We start from the raw sequence: 23094 nt of genomic DNA, 5'->3' as shown, positions 1-23094 counted from the left end.
CATTAAAAGTAAATGAAATGTCTTTTGCCTGATCAGTCTTCTTTCCTTTAATGTATGGTACATGTCTTACAGATTCTGCCAGAGTATGAAAAGTTATGAGCACATCTGTATATGTTAAAAAAATAAATATATATATATATATATATATATATATATATATACTACAAAATACCCAGCTTCAAGAGGAGAAGTAGTGTGTTAAAGAAGCAATGAAAAGAAAAGGAAACATTTTGAAAATAACGTAACATGATTGTCAATGTAATTGTTTTGTCACTGTTGTGAGTGATGAGTGTTGTTGTCATATATATATATATATATATATATATATATATATATATATATATATATATATATTTACACACACACACATAAACATATATATATATATACATATCTATACATATACACATATATACATACATATATATATCTACATATATACACATACATATACACACACACATAAATACATACACACACATATATACACACAAATACATATATATATATACATACATACACACACATATATAAACATATATATACGTATACATACATATCTACATATATACACACACAGCTATTTCGTATCAGTGCAATACGCTGCTTGTTAAAACGGATGAATCCGCTCTTACGTGCAAGTCTGCGTGGATATTATGAACTATCGTATTTGTTCAAGTTCTATTTAAATTTTAAATAGAAGGAATTTTATTTAGTCGACAGAAATATCTTTGGTAGGAATGGTAAAAACAGACAGGAATATTATTCGTGAATAAATCAACTCAAACCTTAAACAACTTATAATATTTTGCTCTCCATAAAAATATATCCTGTCTAAATTATACAAGTTAGAAATAAAGTAAACGTTAAAAGAACAAACATTCAAATTTCTTTACTCTTATGTAATTTTATATAAAAATAAACTTAGATTTTAAATATCCCAAAAGATTTTGCTCTCCATAAAAATATATCCTGTCAAAATTATACAAATTCAAATATGAACATGCTGCATAACAAAACCTGGAAATATAAATAAAATGTGTTCCTTTCAGCAATAACAAATCAAATCATTCAGTTGTCTTTGCTCATATGTCATTTTAGAGCTGGACGCCTGGCATCTTTTTTTGGCCACAGGTTTGTTTCTGTTTGGTGTGAGGTTCTGTGTTGTGGAGATTCTCAGGATGGATTGCAGGTGCTCATCAGTGAGGCGACTCCTGTGTGCTGTTTTGTTAGTCTTTATCACTGAGAAGAGCTTCTCACACAGATATGTGCTACCAAACATGCACAAGGTTCGAGCCGCATGTAGACGGACTTTTTTTGTTCTTCAAAGTCACCAAAGCGCCGTGCAAACTCAGTGCGCAGTGCGCTCAGTTTATCAGCAAAGTGCGTATTTGGGAACACCGTAGTGATGACTTGGTTTAACATTACTTGGCAACAGGGAAAGTGGGGCAAGGTGAACTGGTGCATTTGTGTCTCCCATAAAAGCAGCTTCACTTGAAATCACTTTGTGATTGTGCACGGGTTAAAACGTCCGCTGAAGTGTCAGATTCTTATTTAATTATGCTGCTTTCTGTATCTTCTGCATTGCATTCAGGTTACCCTGATGTTTTGTCTCATAGTGCCGTCTTAGATTAAATTCTGTAATTACAGCCACATTAGCTCCACAAATGAGACACACGGGTTCAGTAAACATATACTCAGCCTCCCATCGGTTTTAAAGGCTCTATTTTCAGAATCAACTTTTCTCTTCAGCATCGTGTGAGCTAGCTTCGCAATAACTTGCAGCATCATAAGGTAGACTTGATTAACGCGTAAGTGTTGGCAAGGCAGCTGAAGCGCTGCATTATGGGATCTGTAGTTTATTGTGTTACCAGCGCTTCATATACCGGGCTTTAATAACAATAATACAGTATATAAAATGATCTCGGGGCGGATATAATTACATGCCGGGCGGATGTGGCCCGCTGCCCTTGAGTTTGACACATATGGACTAAATAGAACTTGAAAAGATATATTTTTCAAATGTGATCGCGCAATTCAGATAGAGTTGGCGACTACAGCCTGCATGCCTCAATAAGTCATCCTCCCTCTCTTACTTTTTACCGTTCATCTAATGAATACACTGAGTATGGCTTTACCAAAACAATCATTGATGGCGAATAAAGTATCCATTATTCGAGTATGTAGATCGGGATATATATATATATACATATATATATATATATATACCAGCGTATCGCAGCGAGAAGTAGTGTGTTAAAAAGCTAGAAAAGAAAAGGGAACATTTTAAAAATAACGTAACATGACTGTCAATATACAGTATTTGTTTTGTGAGTGTTACTGAGTGTTGCTGTCATCAAGGATTTGATTATCATTATTTCTTTCAATCAGGTTCGTATTTGTAGGATGTGTTGTGTTCAAGTTACATTCCGTGTTTGTCAATCGTTGTAAAGATGACAGGTTTCATTCATCGATTCGTTTCTTACTGCATCAATAAACAGCTCGTCTTCTTCTTTATCTGAGACCTGACACACTGCATGCACGGGTTTTTTACACTGTCTTCCTTTAGCGGGACATTGACTTTTTCCAACGTGTGCTTTGTTTCCGCAGTAGTTGGATTTATGAATATGCTTATATGTATCAGGCGCTTCATATTTTTGCTGCCTTTTCAATTGTGTAATTCGGTTTTGTTCAGCTCTTTGGAACTGTTGCTTTTATCTGTGCACGCGTCAGTTCCGTGAGCCGCTCGGTGTACATGCATCGAAGGTTCCCAGCTGTGCTGGTGCCATCTCGTGCTATGTCCATGGCTGTATTTAATGTTACCTTAGTCCTGGCACTTAAAACTTTCTCTCGCAGTTTCGCTGAGTTTGTGTCAAACACCACCCTGACCATCTCATCTTCCTCTCCATAAGCACAGTCCTTCACCCGTGAATATTTAGTGGCAGTTTGCTATTGGATTGCCGCTGACGGACGGCCTTATATGGGCAGGCACTAAATTACAAACGCCAGCGCAGCCTGTCTATGAACTTAATTTAAAGTGTAGGTTTACATCGTGCTTTGTTTCCGAAGTAGCAGAACTCATGAATATGGTTGTATATGTCACTCGCTCGCTTCTTATTGTTTCGCTGCCTTCTCAATTATATAATGCATGTTTTCTTCAGCGCTTTTTGAGGTCTTCCTGGTTTTCTATGTACTGCGTGATTACGTGGGAGGCGTGATGATGTCACACGAAACTCCCCACGGCGTTGAAGCTCATCTCCATTACAGTAAATGGAGAAAAACTGCTTCCAGTTATGACCATTACGCGTAGAATTTCGATATAAAACCTGCCCAACTTTTGTAAGGAAGCTGTAAGGAATGAACCTGCCAAATTTCAGCCTTCCACCCACACGGGAAGTTGGAGAATTAGTGATGAGTCAGTGAGTGAGTGAGTCAGTGAGTCAGTGAGTGAGTGAGTGAGGGCTTTGCCTTTTATTAGTATATATATATATATATATATATATATATATATATATATATATATATATATATATATATATATATATATAGTATATATATATATATATACATACATACAGTATTTTGTTCATTTTTTGTCATTTCTATTTGTATCATTTGTTTCTTTGTTTTCAAACTCCTTTTTTGTTACATATACAGTATGTGTCATATACATGTTGTATTGGTTGATTTACATCCATCCATCCATCATCCAACCCTCTATATCCTAAATACAGGGTCACGGGAGTCTGCTGGAGCCAATCCCAGCCAACACAGGGTGCAAGGCAGGAAACAAACCCTGGGCAGGTTGCACACACACACACACACCCACACACCAAGCACATACTAGGGACAATTTAGACTGTGGGTGGAAAGCAGAGTACCTGGAGGAAACCACGCAGACACAGGTAGAACATGAAAACACCATGCAGGGAGGACCCGGGAAGCGAACCTGGGCCTCCTAACTGTGAGGCAGCAACGCTACCACTGCGCCACCCTAGTCAAAACGATAATGTTATTATTCCATTGTTCCTATGTTGTTATCTCTATATTTCTGTATACATGTTTATTTGTATTAGTTTATTGATGTGTCTTGTATTTTTGTTCTATTGTTTTATTTCTCATTTTTATTTTTTCATCTACTATGTTCATATACATTTATTTCATTGGACTGTGATTGCTGTATTTGCTATATATACATTTCCTTGAAAACATTATTTTCTCTACATTTTATATTTTTGTTATCGACTTTAAATATATGACTTTGATGTGTACATTGTTATCTTAACTTCTGCTTATACAGTGGAACCTCGGTTCACGAATGTCTCGGAACATGTACAAATCGGTTTACGACCAAAAAGTTTGCCAAACTTTTGCATCTGTTCACGACCACACATTCGGTATACGAACAAGCCAGTTTCCCTTTCGGTTTGTGCGTGCTGATGATTTCCGCACGTGTTCAGTCTCTCCCTGTGCAGAGAAAGAGAGAGAGAGAGAGAAACACACACACACAGACACACACATGCGCGAGAGAGACACACACACAGACGCGCGCAAAGGAGAGAGAGACACACAGACACACACACACACGCGCATGCGAGAGAAAGACTGCTGGACGCATAAGGCCGAGACGGCAGTTAAAGAATGCACCAGGCTTGTTTTTAAAGAGACAGATTCGAGCATTGTTTTACCCTCCTTCTATTTAATGAAGACTTTTTTCTATTTGATTTTAACCTCCACTTCACTTCTGCTTACAGCGATCAGTTCGTAGCGTGCATTGTTGCAATGTTACTTTTCTTGGTGGTTTATTAAATTACGGATTTTTCAAATGTTCATTTTTTTCCCTGTGCTTAAAACTCATTAAAAAAAAGTGTTTTTAGGAGCGGTTCGTAGCGCTATAGCACAAACACTTACAGTGTTAGTTTTCTCTGTTGTTCAAGGTTTTCCCAGTGTTATTCACTGTTTTTACATTTAGTTTACTATTACGCTGTGCATTCTATGGTATTATTAACTATATTTGTGCTTAAAAATCTTTAAAAAAATATATTTACATACAGTTTGTACAGTCCGGAACGGATTAATTGTATTTACATAAAATTCTATGGGGGAAATTACTTCGGTTCACGACCAAATCAGTTCACGACCAGAGTTTTGGAACGAATTATGGTCGTGAACCGAGGTTCCACTGTACTCATTATTATTAGTCTCCACCAGAAGTGTCCACCATTTTATTTTAAATTTGTGGCATGAAAATATTTTATTTTTTCCTATGTTACTTACATTATGATCAAGACTAGTTTCTACCTTGGACTTCTGTCTGCTGATGTAGGGTGTGGTTCTGTATGACACTTTTCTAAGTTAAACATGTTTAGAAAATAGATGGATATATTCATATATTGTATTTAACCAAAATAGGTGTAGTACCATAGTGCATGCTCAGATAGTAGTTACATGTGGTTAATTAAAACAGTAATAATTGTGATTTTAAGCACCCCTATATTGCTATATGCATCAATGTAGTTCAAAGAACTTGCAGCCAAGGGAGAGGCATCAAGGTTGTATGAGATCAGAAGAAAAATGCTCTGTATGTCATGAGAGGAAAACACGCAAAAATGTGTGCCAGTGCATTATTGAACCATTATTGTTAGACTGATCCCTAGGGACCATCTCAAAATCAAAATGCCAATATTCAAAGAGATTAATATTATAAAACCCTTCCAGTTATTAGGTACAAATTTATTAATTATCTGATATTTCTTAATAATAATAATAATAATAAATTCCAGTTTAACTTAAAGTGAATATACAATAAGTGATTGTCAAGCATGTTGACAAAAGAAAAATTAAGACATTTAATTTAATATAAGCAATGATGCCAAAAGTTAAACAAAGAAAACAACACTAAATTTGAAAAAAAAAAAAAAAACTTGGAAAGAAATATCCAAAAACTAAAGCCAAAACTCTATATTTTAAATCCTTAAATTCAATACATGAATCATTTTTACAAACGTCAAGATAGTTAACCCAGAAAATTTATCTCAAGAAATGAATTATAGCTAGAAACTGCAAAAAAAAACATTAAGGTTGGAGAAACAGAACTTACTCTTAAGAAGAGACTTCTAAACAAAGTATTGGAATATAACACTTACTGAGGCACAACCCACACTTACAATAGGCCTTAGGTGACTGCACTATTATTGGCTGCAATACACCTGAGTACATGAACATATTTAAAAACCTGATTATGCTTTAGAGTTAATAGGAAAAGGAACAATAGCAATTAAAGAAAAATAAGTCAAAACAGAAAAATGTACACCCAGGAAGAAATAGATTTAGCTGAAAAATGACATTTATTAGGTTGCCTACCTTTCTGAATCAGAGTAGTGTGCAAATATTGTGAATTTGTGTAAACTAAATATTTGTACTGGATTCTGTAATGCAAAGTTAGTAGACCATATTATTGTTTAAACTGAATAAGGCTTATTTTAAAATATTCTTACTTAATCCATAATGATTCTAATAATTATATATATACCCTGATTATTTTTATTGTTAAGCCATTTTTCATTAAAATTTAATTTTCAAATTTTACAAAATTATAAGGTGAAGTTTGAGCCTTTTTGTTTTTAAGCTGTATATTTTTGTATGCCCTAAGGGTAATTAAGCTTCTCTTTGTAGTAAAACGTTTTTGTTTACAACTTATGTCATAGAGCATTTAAGAGTATGTTCCTTTTGTCACGAGTCTGCTGCAAATGCATATATCTTTAATATTTAGTTGATCAGGCTTAGATAGTCTTTGAGGTATTGAAATGAAGAATGAAAATTTTAAGGTAGCATTAAATCAGCATTACTGATTTAATACTGATGGTAGTGGATTCTGTCTAAAGTTTGTAAAGACTCTTCACTCTTTAAATCATGTTTTCCATTGTGGAAATTTTTAAGCTCAAACATAACTGGAAATAATATCTATATCTGAAAAAAAATCAGGTAGATTTTTGTAATACAGCAAATCCAGAAATTTGCCCAATAGAGTTAGATCATACCCTACAGTATAATTGTCATACAAAAAATGTACCTTTATTCTTCTTCGCTTAACTTATGTGGAATCTGACATGTAAGCAGTTGATACATGTGCAACAGCCTCACAGCAACAGGAAAGTATCAATAGGCACTAACTGCAAAGAAAAACAAACTATTACACCAAGACGGTAAAGTAATGGTCTTAAACAATAATTAAAAATAAACAAGTGTTAAATTTGTTTTAGAAAAAAGGGGTCCCAAATAACTAGAGATAATGAAACTTGGTGTTGCTGAAAATCACTTTTCAATGCAGTAGAAATTAGAGTATTTGCCTGTGCCAATGTATTATTTTTGTTTCTTATGAATAGTACATGATATAATGTCAATATTTGCCATTCAAATTGTGTTACATGTTCTAGCATATTCTAACTGTCAGGTTTCTTGTCCCTTATAGCTGGTACAAAGCCATGTCCCTGTCTTTCTGTGGAAATGACAATGCTTCAGCCTATAGCGTCTATGAAGGAGTCCTGAAAAATGGATGCTTTGTTGATGCCCTCAACTTGGTCCCACATGTTTTCTTACTGTTTATTACTTTCCCTATTTTATTTATTGGTAAGTATACTGCAGCTCTGATTCGGGTTTACGTTTACCTGTGGTATGTAAAATACTGTTTATACCAAAGAAATATATATAAATAGGTACAGCAAGTAAATGAATAAATAATATATAAGCTGTTTAGGAATTTATCTACACAGATTACTGCATGATAAAGGTCTTGTATTACTCAAGTAAAGTGTTGGGTCTTTAAAAGCTTTCTTAAAATAGAAGTTAAAAAAGATTTAAAACATGCCTGCCAGAACTATCTAAAATGAGTACCTGCATTCCCATTATTAGTGTTATCTACATAATAAAAAACAGTGGAAAATGACTTAACTGATTAACTTGAGGACTGTACATTGAAATTTGAAATTACAGTTTTGACCTTACATTTTACAGTGACATAATTGTACATGTTTAAGGACTATGCTGTATAATATATACTTAAACAGTAATGAAATTGATTATATTCATTGGAAATCGATTTCAAAGAGGCATAATACATAAATGACAGATGGCAATGCTGGCATGTAGGTGGGCAGTTAAGAATCTGTAATCCTTACCACTCCTGAATTAAAAAAAAACAGTTGTGTGGTGTAGTGACTGGATGATTAGACTTTAAAGCATAGCTCAGTTGCCCTTGAAACCATTGTCAGGCAGTCAGTCATTTTCTAATCTGCTTAATCCTGACCAAGGTAGCAGGGGTCTGATGGAGTCTATCCCAGCTAGTACAGGGTGCAAGGCAGCAACAAATCCTTAACAAAGTGCCACTCCATCACAGAGCAACACACACACATACACACAAGCCACACACTAGGGCCAATTTATGATCACCAGTTCACCTAATCTGCATGTCTTTGGACTGTGGGAGGAAAGCTACACAGACACTGGGAGAACATGCAAACTCCACGCTGGGAGGACCCGGGCCACAAACCCTGGCCTCCTTACTATGAGGCAGCAGCGCTACCACTGTGCCACCGTACTGCCCTAAACCATTGTGTGTTCCCTAAAAATTCACTTACTTTGTCTGTGCGGCTGTTAGAAAAAATATGCTAACAGATCTCCAGATCCTAGCGTCTGTTCATCCCACTAATTGAGTGTTCATTTACATTCCTGCCAACTTTGTACTTAGCTGGCTTTTGCTAGTGAATTAGTTTTAGGATTGCTTTGGGCTCTTGGAATCAGGTTGAGGTTGGGGTTGTCTTTCATTTGCCCAAGCATTATCAGATTAGAACTCTGTCTAATGAGTCCTGCTATCTATGCATCACTCAGCTTTGAAGTAGTTTTGGAGAGTCAGGTCTTAAAAAATAGCTCACTTGCATGATAATCTGTAAATCACATGTGTTACCGTCTGTGGCCCCCTCTGTCTTCCCTGCAAGAGGGTCAGAAAACTCTGCACATGGCATATTTCTCAGCAGACAACTTTGTCCCACATATAATGGTACACCATCCTATAAGCCTTCCAGAGGGCTCAGGACACATGCATGTCTTTTTCTTAATTTTATAGGAGGAAAATAACATTCCATACAATCAAGTGGAACTTAACAAAACACATGCATACCTTACTACTCCCTGGCAGCTCCTGATTGCATGTGGATAGGCTGTAAATGCATTGTACATACATTGCAGTTTCACTGGAAGCTTCAAATTTCTTTAACAGAAAGATACAATTCTAATTACATTTTTTTTTGCACAATGCAAACAACTTCCTCTGTTGTGGAGTTTAACTTGGTGGATGTACCAGAGTTTAGTATGGTTCAAACATTTTTACTGATAATGAAGGCACAGATGAAGATGACAGCAATATATTATTAAGAGAAGACAATAGAGGTATAGGATGTTCTATAATGCTGCAACTGTTACCTGCTTTAATCAAAGGTACAGTCTGAATGTGTGAACGAACTCAAGACTGGTGGGCTAAAATACTGCTTTGATTGTGTAATTACTATGACTGTCTTTCCACTCTTCAAATGTCTTGCCTCAATTTTTTTCTGTTTGTGAAGGACTGCAGCTTCTGCTGAGAAGAAAACATGTAATTTCAAAGATGTATACCTGTCCAAAATTGTTTGCAGTCATGTTAAAGTGTCTTGCTGAAGGTGCTGGCTTTAACATCTTATTCAGTCATTTTAGAATAAGTAAACCATCAGTAAGCCAGTGAAATCAATGATATGTGACCAGCTCTGTAAGAAACTTCATGGAATTATGGGTAGCTTTGAAAACAGATGCAGGTTTCCTTGGTGCAATACTGCAGTGTGTTACTGCAAAAGAGCTACCTTTTAATTTTACTTCAGGTTATAACTGTCTATCAGTTGCATCAATAAAATTTCAATTTTGAATAAGTTGAAGACTGACATTTGTATCTTAGCAAAAAGAAAAAAAAACTGATTCTTTAAATCAGCATTCCAGAAAGAATTTGTAAAACAAACAAATATTAATAAAACAGCTTAGGTACATAGTGCTCATGTTGCATTGCCTAGTTTATATTATATGTGTTTACTAAATCCAGATGTGGCAAAAATGAATGGCTGGTGAGATTAGCCTTTATTGCTTGTGTCAGCAGCATTAGCTAAACTTGCATAATCACGTGAATACACAAATCACTGTACTAATTCATATGTTTGTTAATATTTTGCAACAACACCCTTCCTGCTAAGTCGACAAAAAAATCTGGCTAAATCTTTTGGCCCACCACTCTCTTTTGCTTTAAAACTAAAGCATTACCAAATTGGCAAGGTAGATTTCTACTTAGCCACCAATTCTTCCATTTGTGCTTTTGTGTATTAAACAAAGTATCTTTGTTACTGTGGCTATTAATAATGGCCAAACTGAGAATTACAGGAATAAAATAAAGCAATGTTGGCTTACTCAGTTAAAAATGCTGATGTGCCACCCCCTCTGTGATAACATCTTCAATTGGCAATTTTTAAGGAGAGGATTGATCCATCCATCCATTTTCCAACCCGCTGAATCTGAATACAGGGTCACAGGGGTCTGCTGGAGCCAATCCCAGCCAACTCGAATCCTGGGCTGGTGTATCTGGCTTAGCCCGCGACTGGTTCAGGTCATATTTCTGCAACAGGACTCTCAGAGTCATGCTAGACGATTTTTCATCTGAATCAGTCCCACTCCCATGTGGGGTCTCCCAGGGTTCCATTTTAGGACCACTACTTTTTTCAATCTACATCCTGCCTTTAGGTGCAATTTTTAGAAAACATGCAATTTCATATCACCTATATGCTGACGACTGCCAAATGTATTTCTCCCTCAAGCCAACTGACTCCACCAAACCTCTCCTCGACTGCCTATCTGACATTAAGGACTGGCTGGCTGTAATTGTTTTTAGTCCCGACTGCAAACAGGCTCCACCCCTTGGCCTCGACTCTCTTCCCATTCCAGTAACTTCGTCTGTCTCCAGTCTTGCAATCAAAATGGATACGTTCCTGAAAATGGATGCTCAAGTCAACAGCACAGTAAAATCCTGCTTTTTCCATCTAAGGCGAATCGCCAAACTCAAGCCTATTCTTTCTAACCACCTCCTGGAATCAGTAATTCATGCATTCATTACGTCCCGGCTTGACTACTCTAATTCCTGCCTTTTTGGTATCAGTAAAGCCACGCTTTCTAGACTCCAACTGGCTCAAAATGCGGCTGCAAGGCTTCTAACTGGAAGTAGCAGAATCCAACACATTTCACCGATTTTGAAAACCCTACACTGGCTGCCGGTTAGATTCAGAATTGATTTTAAGATTCTCCTCCTAACCTATAAGGCATTAAACGGTCTAGCCCCCGCCTATTTGAGTGTCTTGCTCCATTGTCACAATCCCCCTCGTGTTCTTAGATCCGCAGATCAGCTGCTCCTAACCGTTCCCAAGGCACGTTTTAAAGCTCGTGGTGAAAGGGCTTTTTCCGTCTGTGCACCCAGGCTCTGGAACTCCCTGCCCTTAGTGGTTAGGCAAGCCGCTTCAGTCGCCACATTCAAATCTCGCCTAAAAACGCACTTCTTCACATTGGCTTATAATTCTTAACCTGTTTCATTTTCCACTTGCCTTTTGCTATTGTCTCTATTTTATATGGTCCCTTGACCTGTTTTTAGTATCTCTGTTTTAATTCTCTCTTAATGTTTATTTTTAATATTTTGCTTTTAGTCCTGTTTGTTGTAACTGTACAGCGCTTTGGTCAGTTGTAATGCTGTGTTTTTAAGCGCTCAACAAATAAATATGGTATGGTAACATAGGGCACAAGGCAGGAGCCAATCCTGGGCAGGGTGCCAACCCACCGCAGGACACACACAAACACACCCACACACCAGGGCCAATTTAGAATCGCCAATCCACCTAACCTGCATGTCTTTGGATTGTGGGAGGAAACCGGAGCGCCCGGAGGAAACCCACGCAGACACGGGAGAACATGCAAACTCCACGCAGGGAGGACCCGGAAGCGAACCCGGGTCTCCTAACTGCGAGGCAGCAGCGCTACCACTGCGCCACCGTGAAGAGGATTGATCAACCTCAGAATTATGCAGATTGCGTAAACCTACCTGTATTCCCTCAATACCACATATATGTAGTTTATTTTGTAGAATAACTACTTTTCCATAAAGCACTTAACCTGAAATAGTTAAAATTTAAAATGCTTTTCAGCTCCAAGTGTGTTATATGAGAATAATAACTTACTAAACTACTTATTCCAAACCAATTAAATTATGATTGTAATTGGTTCAGTTGACCAACAAAATAATGGGCTATGCATTAATAATGCAAGAATTTATGAATTCTTGGCACCCTCTGCATATTTACAAATGTATTTTTAAGATTAAACTACTGAAGGGGCGTCCCGGCCAGACATGGACCTCCAGCTGTCCGCCACACTATATAATTATTGAGCAGTACAGCAAGATACAATGCCGTCTGTGGTCAAAGCATAACATTTTCTAATAGCTAGAGAAACCTTGAACACCTTTGATGCCTACAGCTTGTAGAATTAAAATAAAATGTATCCTTTTTGTATAGTTTGAACACCCAAACTTGTGTTAAAGAGAATCATTCTGTGGCTCTCTTAAGATGGTTTGCAGATTTCAGATGTTTCCAGTTTTTCGTAGAAGCGGAATAATATACGTTTATTTTTGAAAAATATGCCTCATATACTTTTTACCATTATGTTTAGTAGACTTTTCCTCTTCATAGTTGCTAGTTTATTTTATGTGCTTTAGTTGCATTGTAATAATGAATCAATTTTTTTGTAAAGTATTTTGAAATGGATATTTTGTAAAATAAAGTTTGATTATTTTGTTGATCCTTCTTTTTGCTAGGCAGGGAAGGTTTGTCATGTGATGTAAAGGCTAATCTGTCTCTGATACTCATGGGCTCTCAGTGCCACACCAAAACTAATTATTATTGTCTGATTGGTACAGGTTGGGGAAGTCAGAGTTCTAAGGTTCAGATTCATCACAACACCTGGTTACACTTCCCAGGACACAACCTAAGATGGATCCTAACATTTGCACTCTTATTTGTTCATGTGTGCGAAATAGCAGAAGGAATAGTTTCAAATGAGTAAGTTGTCAGTTAATACTTTTTGTTTGATGTTAACAGGTCACAACAATAACTTGCTAGGATAAAATTGCATGTTAAGTTAAATTATTTTACTGCATGATTCAGTATTCTTGTTAATGTCAAATAATTCTGTTGAATTTTCTGTAGCTCCTACTCATTATATTTTCTGCTCATTTTAGTTTTTAAACAACTAGACAGTGTGCTGCCTGGTACCCCCATGAAAATTTCATTAATAACTCAGTCACATGTCACTGGCATTTCCTGCAATCCTATTATTATTCGAAACATTAAGCACATTTAGCCTGCTCTGTGCAAATTTAAATTTCATTGGAGTTGAATCCATCCATCCATCTATCCATTATCCAACCAACTACATCCTAACTACAGGGTCACGGGGTTCTGTTGGAGCCAATCCCAGCCAACACAGGGCACAAGGCAGAAAACAATACCCCGGGCAGGACGCCAGCCCACTGCAGAGTTGAATATGTTGCAGAAATAGTTAACAATATATCAGATGTCTTTAATAAGCATAAGAAATCCTTTTGCCAAAATAATACCTGGGTGATCACTGCTGAGTGTACATATTGTTTTGGAGATGTATGTGTTTAGAGAGACAAACATGCTCTTTTAATGCTAGATATAAATTCTTGTTGATGTCTCATAAATTAATAAAGAAAATTGTTATACAGAAGATGCATTATTTCTTTAGATGTTTTGACTAAGTTTAGATAGAAAAATAATGTTCCTTCATTAATCAATTAATTTATGAAATTTTAAACAAAAGGTGCTCTCAGTGGAATATTAAGCAGTTTCTGACCTAGTTTTATGTAGATTGCAGTTACCATGTAAAGTTAGGCGGTGAAGCAATTAGTGAAGTTTTCACACATTTGGTAGAAAAAGCATAGAAAAAATAAAAGAAAGTGTTAAAGTGGCAGTGATAACATAAATTGTGAATGCTACATACTGTCCCTTTGAAGAGTTTTTTTGAGGAATTCCTGTAGTGTTTTTACTTTTAACCAGTGTTTAATTGTTCATACAAATAGTAAAAAGTGTGGCACATTTTTCTTAAATTAGCAGTGCTATCCTTATAAGACATGTTGAAATATAAGTAATCAGTGTTGACCTCAGGGTTAACATTTGCGGTGCACTATATTGGAATGTATTTTGTAATGCAGATAATAACAGAATGTCTTGAATTTGTCATTCCACACAATGATGCATCATAATCCTTTGTAGCATTAAAATACATCACTACAGATGTTTGAGATGCATCATCTGTTGTTATGAAACATGAAAAGCTTATGTCTCAGTTATGTGCCATTTGGTAAAAGCAGTCTTAACATTTGTAATGTGCTATAAGTTGAAATGATAAAATGCAATGCATTTTATTACTACAAATGTTTGTGATGCACCACCTGTTGGATTGTCAGAGACAGAACAACTGGATGGAGACACAGATACATAGACACACAAATACTTATTATTTTATTAAGAATGAATATGATATAATGTATTATCATATACATTAATGCCAAATACTCAGACATTTCTTTAGTACTGAGAAACTTCTTATATAAAATTAACTTTTGTTGTCTTTAAATGGGCATGAAAATAAGCATTACTTTTGGTTGATGCGTTACAATAATGTGAACTTGAGCACATAATACATGGTATTTCCATATCTACATTTTCAGAGCATGCATAAATTATAAGGAAGCTCAAGTAAAAAAATAATAATCTGCCTCAGATTAGGATCTTGGTTAAAACAGAAAATAAAATTACCTTGTTTTTTTATGTAACAAAAAACATTTTCATGGTGCAAATGATTTTCTCATTATGTTTGACTCTATCTGTATTGTAGGTGCATGCAGACTCCCCATCTTCATCTTTTTATGCCTGCTTTAATGGGCTTCATTGCTGCCATTACATCAATCGTTTACTACCACAATATAGAGACGTCAAACTTCCCAAAACTACTTTTAGGTAAGTCAGAGCTGTAACTGTTTAATAATAACAGACTTGAAAACGTTTTGTCTATGAGCAGGTATAATTGCTTCTCCAGTATATATGGTAGTACCTGATTACATCAGCAAAACCTTGCAATCTTGAGATAATTTATGTAAGTGATGAAATTGCATTCATAAGTTTATTTTTAAAAAAATCCTAAAAAATGTAAAAAAATAATTGCAGTGCATTTAACATTTTTCTGTGTATAATGAATGAGATTACCTAATGGGAAAGGGCAAAATTAAAACAAAGAAATATTAAATTGTTAGGATAATAGTAAATTGCGTGAGACTCCAGTGTTACTGGGTTTTAAATGTAACATTCACTCTTTAAGAAATGTAGCCATAAGAAGTGTTTATCCGAAAAACACTGTAATGATTTTGAACACTAGCAATATGATAAAAAAAAATCACATCTTTTTTTATATTTTATTGTTATACAGGTTTTGTTTTTTTTTCTGTTGAAGCATCATTTGTGTTCTTTGTCATAAGAGGAGGCAAGATTAGCGACCCTCCATACCCATAATAATAATAAGTCAGACAAAAAGTACAATAAAGCCTTCTGTTACTAAAAAGACAGTAAAAAGTAATGAATAACATGAGAAAAAAGTAAGAAGCCTTATGTTTTTGTCCTGGCAAGTAGTGATTTGCAAAACGATTCATTTTAGTGATTCGATTCATTTTGTTCAGTTCACCAAAATAATTTGAATCTTTGATTCACTGATTTGTTCACTTCAAAAACAACAAGCTATAGTATAGTTTAAAATCTACAAAAGGTAGTCAGTCAGTCATTTTCCAACCTGCTATATCCTAACACGGGGTCATGGGGGTCTGCTGGAGCCAATCCCATCCAGCACAGGGCACAAGGCAGGAACAAATCCCCGGGCAGGGCACCAGCCCACTGCAGGACATGCACACACACACACACCAAGCACATACTAGGGACAATTTAGAATCACCAATGCACCTAACCTACATGTCTTTGGACTGTGGGAGGAAACTAGAGCATCCGGAGGAAACCCGTGTAGAAACAGGGAGAACATGCAAACTCACTGCAGGGAGGACCCGGGAAGCGAACCCAAGTCTCCTTACTTTGAGGCAACAGCGCTACCACAGCACCACCATGCTGCCCACAAAGGGAAGTAACAAAATAAATAATTCACACATAATAATAATCAAATAAGCAAGCATTTTTATAGACTATGTTGAAAGAAACACAATATGTAAGTGCTTACATCTTTTATTACTAAATAAAATTGATTTTAGTTGTGGATTAATCTCCCGTACTTTTCTTTTTTTATATCCCATTCTTTCTGATGCACTCTCCCATGCATATATCATCAGTGAACTGAACTTAGGCTCAGTGTACTGCAAGTCTGTTTTCTCCATTTTTTTCTCCATTTAGTACTCAAACTGATTCTTTTGGTGAACTAGTTCAGTGTACTGTAATGCGAGTTTCTTGTCTGCAGTTCATGAACAAACTTGCAATGGTTTTTCAGATTAGTAGGAGCATATTGGTTCATTCAATCAGTCAGTGCACTGAGACGGTCATAGTCATCCAGTAAGCGTAAACCGATCAATGGGAGGTACTTGGTGTCATCTACCAAGTCAGTCATTGGCTAGTTGTCTTCATGACCATTTTTCTTAAACAGTTTATTGATAAGCTATTTCCTGAAGACAACAGCCATTAAAGTGAAGTTAAGATGATTTCTCCGGGCTGTCGCGGAATGCAGTATACAACTTAGCACACACTGCACATGCCTTAAAAAGATTTGTTCTTTAATGTCATTGTACCAGTACAATCATTCAAAGACCAAGGGCCTAATGTATAACGTGCATTGAATTCACACTAAAACATGGTTTACAGAAAAAATTGGAATTGTGCGTATGCAATAAAAAAATCAAAATGCATAAAGCAGCGTGTATGCCAGGTTCCATGAATTTCCACTTTATAAATCCCAATGAATATGATATTTAATGTGCATGCATGCACCTACAGCCCCACCCTGATTCCTTCCAGAATTTCACTTATTTAAATATGAAAATCAATATAAATAGCCTCTTCTGTTCAGTGTTTTGTTAAAAGACAATAACAAAAGCATGTGTAAATAAGAAGAATTTCAACAAATGCAAAGTGGAGGGAAGGAAAAGTGTACTATTTGTTGGCTTAAGCAGAGGCATAAGCAACAAAAGGAAATTGATGGAGTGATACAGCATGGCGGAGACACTCGAAAGTTCAAGTTCAGAAAGTCGCACAGTGCCTGAAATAAAAAAGTGGTCAGATATCAAAAGTCGACTTGAAAAGGCGAGTCGCAGCCAGCCATCTGTTTATTTTATTTCAAACAATATTACAACAGCTGGCCCCCATGCTGAGGGCGCAACTCCAGGCGGTGGTGGTGTGCTGTGCCCAGCACATCATAGGGACCTGGCTGTGCACACACCTTTGTCTCAGAAACCACTGGGTTACCATCTGGCTGTGTGCTGACAAACGCTGTTCTGGAGTCACAAAATACAATAGTGGATGCTATAAGAGATGTGACCAATTAACTAAGGAATATAAGGGCTGTACTATGTGATGCTGACCACACATTAAATGAATTGGTTAAAAAATAAATGCTGCAGCTGATTTCCTGTTTTTAAATTTTACTAATTACATTTAGACAAAGTTATAACTCTGATCATTTGGTGGGTCAGGGTCAGGTTCATTATACTGCATCTCTTCAGATACAGGCAGACCATGATTGTGTGCCACATAATGCAGCACACTACATGCCAGCACAATGCAACACACTTACCATAGAGCAGCACATTAATAGAGTGGAAATGCTTTCTGTTTGCATAAGCAAATTTATAGTGTAGCGCCAGCACCAAACGCCTCAACTGATAGATTCTCTGCTCTTTACATGGCTCTTTGATCCTCACTATCCTTAAAAAGACTGCTTGCCTTTTTCTGCACTAGTTGGAAAAAGCACCTGCGACTGTGTGGAGTTGATATTTTTCTAGACTCTCCTCCTATAGATGATGTAATGGTAGCTCATTACTTTGGTGATTCATTCCTGCCTAACTTGTCCAGCATTGTTGCAATAGTAATGTGCATGCAGTTGACCACTCTGGTTACATTTGGAAAACTGGACATTGATACAAATTGCACTTTGATGCTTCCCAGTTCAACCACAGTGTAAGGAAATCTTATATATCTGGATGACAAGCGGATAATATCATCCTATACAGCTGGCATTGAGTGATTCAGTGAGGTTTGCGAAATACGCGATTGGTCAGCAAGTTCATGTTGAAAAACTCCTGTGGCTAAAAACAAGAGAGTGGACAGAACTTACAAAGGAGCAGGTAGAGCACAATTCTTCAAAGTCTGCCTTTTTAAAGCTGGCACCAGCTTCAAAATGAATAGTTCTTATAATCGAAATGAACTTAGAAGCCAGTCATCATCATCTATAAATATGTGCTCTCTTCTAATTCTTCTGTTTGAGATGTCTTCTAATAATGCTGAGACAGCTGTGGTAGTTGGAACAGTTTGGCCATTCTGTGCAGCATTGTATTGTTACAGAATGATTACAATAAAGTGAATTAAATTTATAAACGATAAGCAATTCATTTCAGTGTATTTGATAAATCCTCTGCCATTGATGTGAAACTACAAAAGAAAGAGACCCCACACAGAAACAGTAGCATTGCTTTGATGCTGGGTGCTGCAAGTTTGCAAAACCAAGCAGAAACTTGTGCACATACAGTATGAGGCTGCTGTTGTTATACTGCTGTTTGTGTTGCCTTACACCAAGTTTAGTTTTTATACATCTCAAAGTGAGCATGGAATGATGCCCCAAGACACGTACAAAAGAACTAGTTTGTTCATTCGTCGCACATCATTACTATTAAGTATACTTGAATTCTGAATTTAAAGTTCTAAACAGCAAAATGGGCTTGCTATTAAAGGAAATGTCACATCCACAGAGGAGAAGTCAATCTAATTAAGCCTATACTGAAGATGCAATAATAATGAATAAGACAAAACTTTAATATATACCTGGGTAAATCAAATGTCCAAGAGTGTGTATTTTTCTGCAATTATATAGCTCAGATATTCGATTTGCTAGTAAGAATGTTGAGAGTGAGAAGATGAGGTTTAGTAGTGCAACACTATGTTTTATAAGGAGAAAAACAAGTTGATATTTCAATTTGGAGATGTCAATACCACAATTGACTATTTGTTGTGAAGAAGAGGCAATTGGGGAGTGGTGAAAAAACTTTCAAATTTTTGCTTGTTTTTCCACAGCACTTTTTATTTACTGGATACTTGCATTCATCACAAAAACCATTAAACTTGTGAAATATAGTGAGGTCAGCGTGGGAATAGAACATCTTCGTTTTTGCATTACCGCAATGCTTGTCATTCTGTATGCTTTACTGATGGCAGTGGAAATCAACGTGATCAGGGTCAGGGTAAGTGTGTTAAATGTATGACCGCATTTCATACAATTCCAGGTTGAGAACTGCAGTGTCTCAGATTTCCTGTCATTTTAACATTTCAGTAGTATAGTACTTTTACCTTGGGTATACTCCTTTGATAGTATGTGAACCTGGGAAAAAAATAAGCAAACTGTAGGTTGTTTTTTCTGTTTTTTTCTTTAAAGCATGTATATTATAGTAGCGTGAGTTACAGTAAAATGCAAAAGAAGATAACATTTCAAACCAAATAAGATTATAACTGGACAAGGGTAGTATTTTTTAATTCCTCTAGCTGCTCTTTTTTCTCAGTAGTTAGCCAGTAATCTGTTTTATCAATGAAATTCTGCTTAGCTGTACCAAAAACCCCAAACTTCTCATTTTAGAATTCATAAATCATCTGACAGGGAGAGAGAGTCTCGATATGTTTATTACTTAACTGTATTCTTGCTGCGTGTGTCTAACCTTTTCTGACCAGTGCTTCCTGCCAGTTCCTGGTGTGATACTTTGTGGTGACTAAAGACTACGCACTTTACAGATGTTTCTTTTTCTCATGAAATCAAAACTTTATGCCTCATTTTAGTTTCAGATAGTGTCTTCTCAAAATATTCCTCAAGTTGTTATCTTATGAACATTCCTTGAATTTTAGCTCCATATTCTTTGCAATATTTGACAGAACTTGTCAAATTCTAGCTATCTTATTTTGCTTACTATTGTTATGATCCAGCAGGTGATGAAAATTATCCTTTTTTGCTTAGCAACTGTTTACTCCCATTTATAAGTGAGTTATTTAACTAATCGGTGCAGGAACTATAAGAAGAAAAAAATATGTGTAAGCAATGTTAGTATGAATCTATGCTTGCAAAGTATTTCAGGAAAAGTGCAGTGTAAAATAAGCATTGGTTGTAAAGTTATTTTTTTAGTGCTTCTTATTTTAAAAATTGGCAGCTAAGCACCATAACACCTCATAGGGTACCGGTAGTCAAGGAATCAGCTAGAAAATCCACTGTCTTGTAGACAGATATATATATAGATAGATATTTTATTAATGCCAAGGGGAAATTTACATATCTTACTGTATGAGAATTAGAAAGAGTATGTCTGGACCCGCATTTACATGATAAAGGGTAAAAAGACTAATCTCATAATGAAGATGAAAAAGATCCCTTATTGGTTGTCAGACTGGCTGTTTAGCTTTCAACATGTTATAGAGGAAAAACAATTCAAATGTGTTGCTTCTTACTTTTTATATAATTATAAAAGTATAATTATAAAAGTATATGATGTAGGTTTCCATCCATGTGCTGATAATATAAGGTGTGCCCCAGAATGTGTCTCCCATTCTGATGTTAATTCCCAAGGAATTTTTATATAATTCTACATGCTCACATGGCAGTGTATTGCTTCCTTCCTTCCCTCCTTATTTTCACAGTTGTTTCCTTGATGTAGGTTTCCATCCATGTGCTGATAATATAAGGTGTGCCCCAGAATGTGTCTCCCATTCTGATGTTAATTCCCTTCAAATAAATGCATTACAGGACATAAAGAAAGCCCATATCAGTAAATAAAAAGTCTCCATTTTTGTAATCTGTATGATGATGTCATTTAACTACCTTATAGGTGTAGAAGGAGTTAATAATAAGTGTGTGATAGTTTTCTCTTTGAGGCAGAGCTTTCAGAGACAACATAAATTCAAATTTAGTCTTAGTCATGGTTTGCTTGTGAAATTTTTACAATCTATTGAATCAAAATCCTGCTCTGATCTCTCTGCTTAGATAAACACTACATTTTCACTTTACTAATTCCCAGGTACAACATGAATCTTAATTTCAGAGGTTTAAAATCTTCTTCCCTCCTAGCTTTTTAGTCTTACCTGTTGATGTTAAAATATATTTTTTCCTTCTACAGAAGTATGTGTTTTTCACAAGCCCACAGAAGGTGAAGCCCCCAGAAGACCTGCAAGACCTTGGTGTGCGGTTTCTGCAGCCATTTGTGAACTTACTCTCCAAAGCTACCTACTGGTGGATGAACCATGTGATTGTTGGTGCCCACAAGAGACCAATAGACTTGAAAAAGATTGGCAAACTTCCCATTGCAATGAGAGCCTTGACAAATTACATAAGGCTGAAGGAAACCTATGAGGAGCAAAGGGTTTGTAAGGCTTGTTTGGGGGAATCTCAGGGGTTTATCGAGTTCTCTGTGGGGCTTATTGGCTAAGGAGTTGTGTGTAGGGCCTAGTGGCTAAGGAATTGGATTGTAAACCACAAAGCTGCCATTCCATTGCCTCCTACAGTCCAGTAGCAAGTCACTGCAGCAGCCAGTGTTCAACTTGTAGAAATGTGTAAAAGCATCAGCTAAATATACCAAAGGCTGCCCTCCATAATTGGACAGATATTCCTGAGTAACACAAGGTTCATTCATTGATATATTTGTGAAATAGTAAAATTCATTATCAATGTTAACCTACAGATTGTTCTGACTTTTAGTTTCTGAAAATATATACTGTTACCACTCATACCAAAAATATGTTAAAGATGTGGGCTAAATTAATGAAAATGAAGTATATAAAAAATGAAATATATCTTACTGTGTATTAAAATTACTGGAAGGTATTTAGAAATTTGTCATATTATGACATGGAAAGCAACAGGCTATAATAAGTAAATAATAATAAGTAAAAATATGTGCAAAAAGAAGACTATATCTACTGTATATCGCTATATGAGTTGTAACTGCATTCCTAAATAATGATGAACAATATCTTAAAACATATAAAATCAAATAATCAGAGATAAACATGAGTAAAAACTATCTGTCTATGAAGCTGAAACACATAAATTGTAAGTTAAATATTAATGCTGCTCTTGTGCTTCATGCATTGTTATGATGTTCCTTGCTTCCTTTTTGGTTTTTTAGAAGAAGTTAGCAGATGAACCTGATAAAGCCCCCTCCATCTGGAAGTCAATGTATCGGGCCTTCGGACGGCCAATCCTCCTAAGCAGCACATTTCGTTATTTGGCTGATCTTCTGGGTTTTGCTGGACCATTGTGTATCTCAGGCATTGTAATGCGACTCGGTGATCAGAGCAACTCCTGCAAAACAAGCCCACCTGATGTAAGTCAAGCTGTTAAAGACAGAACAAACATGTGAAGGCATTAATGCATGGAGAATACTGTTGTAATGCTATTGAATATTTTAATATATATTTTTAACATTTTCTGCATATATAAAGGATTGCCCTTTTAAGCTTTTGATATTCAGACATTTAATGATATAAATGACCAATGTAATTGGTAATTGATTAAAGACGTTGCATTGTGTGTGACAGTGGTGGCACTGCTGTGATGCAAATGAGAAGACTAGGGTTCAAACCCAGGCTTTTCCTTGTGTGGAGTTTGCATGTTCGAACTGTGCCCAACATAAATTTCCTTCCAAAGTCCATGGACATGCAATCTGTGTGGTTT

General features: G+C 36.1%; 1 protein-coding gene across 8 annotated transcripts in view; it reads left to right on the top strand.

Moving 5' to 3' along the window:
- The window catches only part of abcc9 (ATP-binding cassette, sub-family C (CFTR/MRP), member 9), a 229194-nt gene that overhangs the window by 23790 nt on the left and 182310 nt on the right, over window positions 1-23094 (top strand). For 7 of the 8 annotated variants that reach the window (XM_039769711.1, XM_039769709.1, XM_039769708.1 and 4 more), the window contains exons 2-7: window positions 7472-7629; window positions 13025-13166; window positions 15028-15149; window positions 19461-19627; window positions 21539-21781; window positions 22547-22744. In XM_039769711.1, coding sequence (XP_039625645.1) covers window positions 7485-7629; window positions 13025-13166; window positions 15028-15149; window positions 19461-19627; window positions 21539-21781; window positions 22547-22744 — 1017 coding nt within the window. In that variant the 5' untranslated portion in view covers window positions 7472-7484. Of the gene's footprint in view, window positions 1-7471; window positions 7630-13024; window positions 13167-15027; window positions 15150-19460; window positions 19628-21538; window positions 21782-22546; window positions 22745-23094 lie in introns of those variants that run through there. The other variant, XM_039769713.1, reaches the window with a different exon arrangement.

The sequence above is a fragment of the Polypterus senegalus genome, chromosome 11 (genome assembly GCF_016835505.1).
Source record: "Polypterus senegalus isolate Bchr_013 chromosome 11, ASM1683550v1, whole genome shotgun sequence".
NCBI classification, from domain to species: domain Eukaryota; kingdom Metazoa; phylum Chordata; class Cladistia; order Polypteriformes; family Polypteridae; genus Polypterus; species Polypterus senegalus.
The sequence above is the reverse complement of the archived record's forward strand: the minus strand, read 5'-3'. Positions and strand labels throughout refer to the sequence as shown.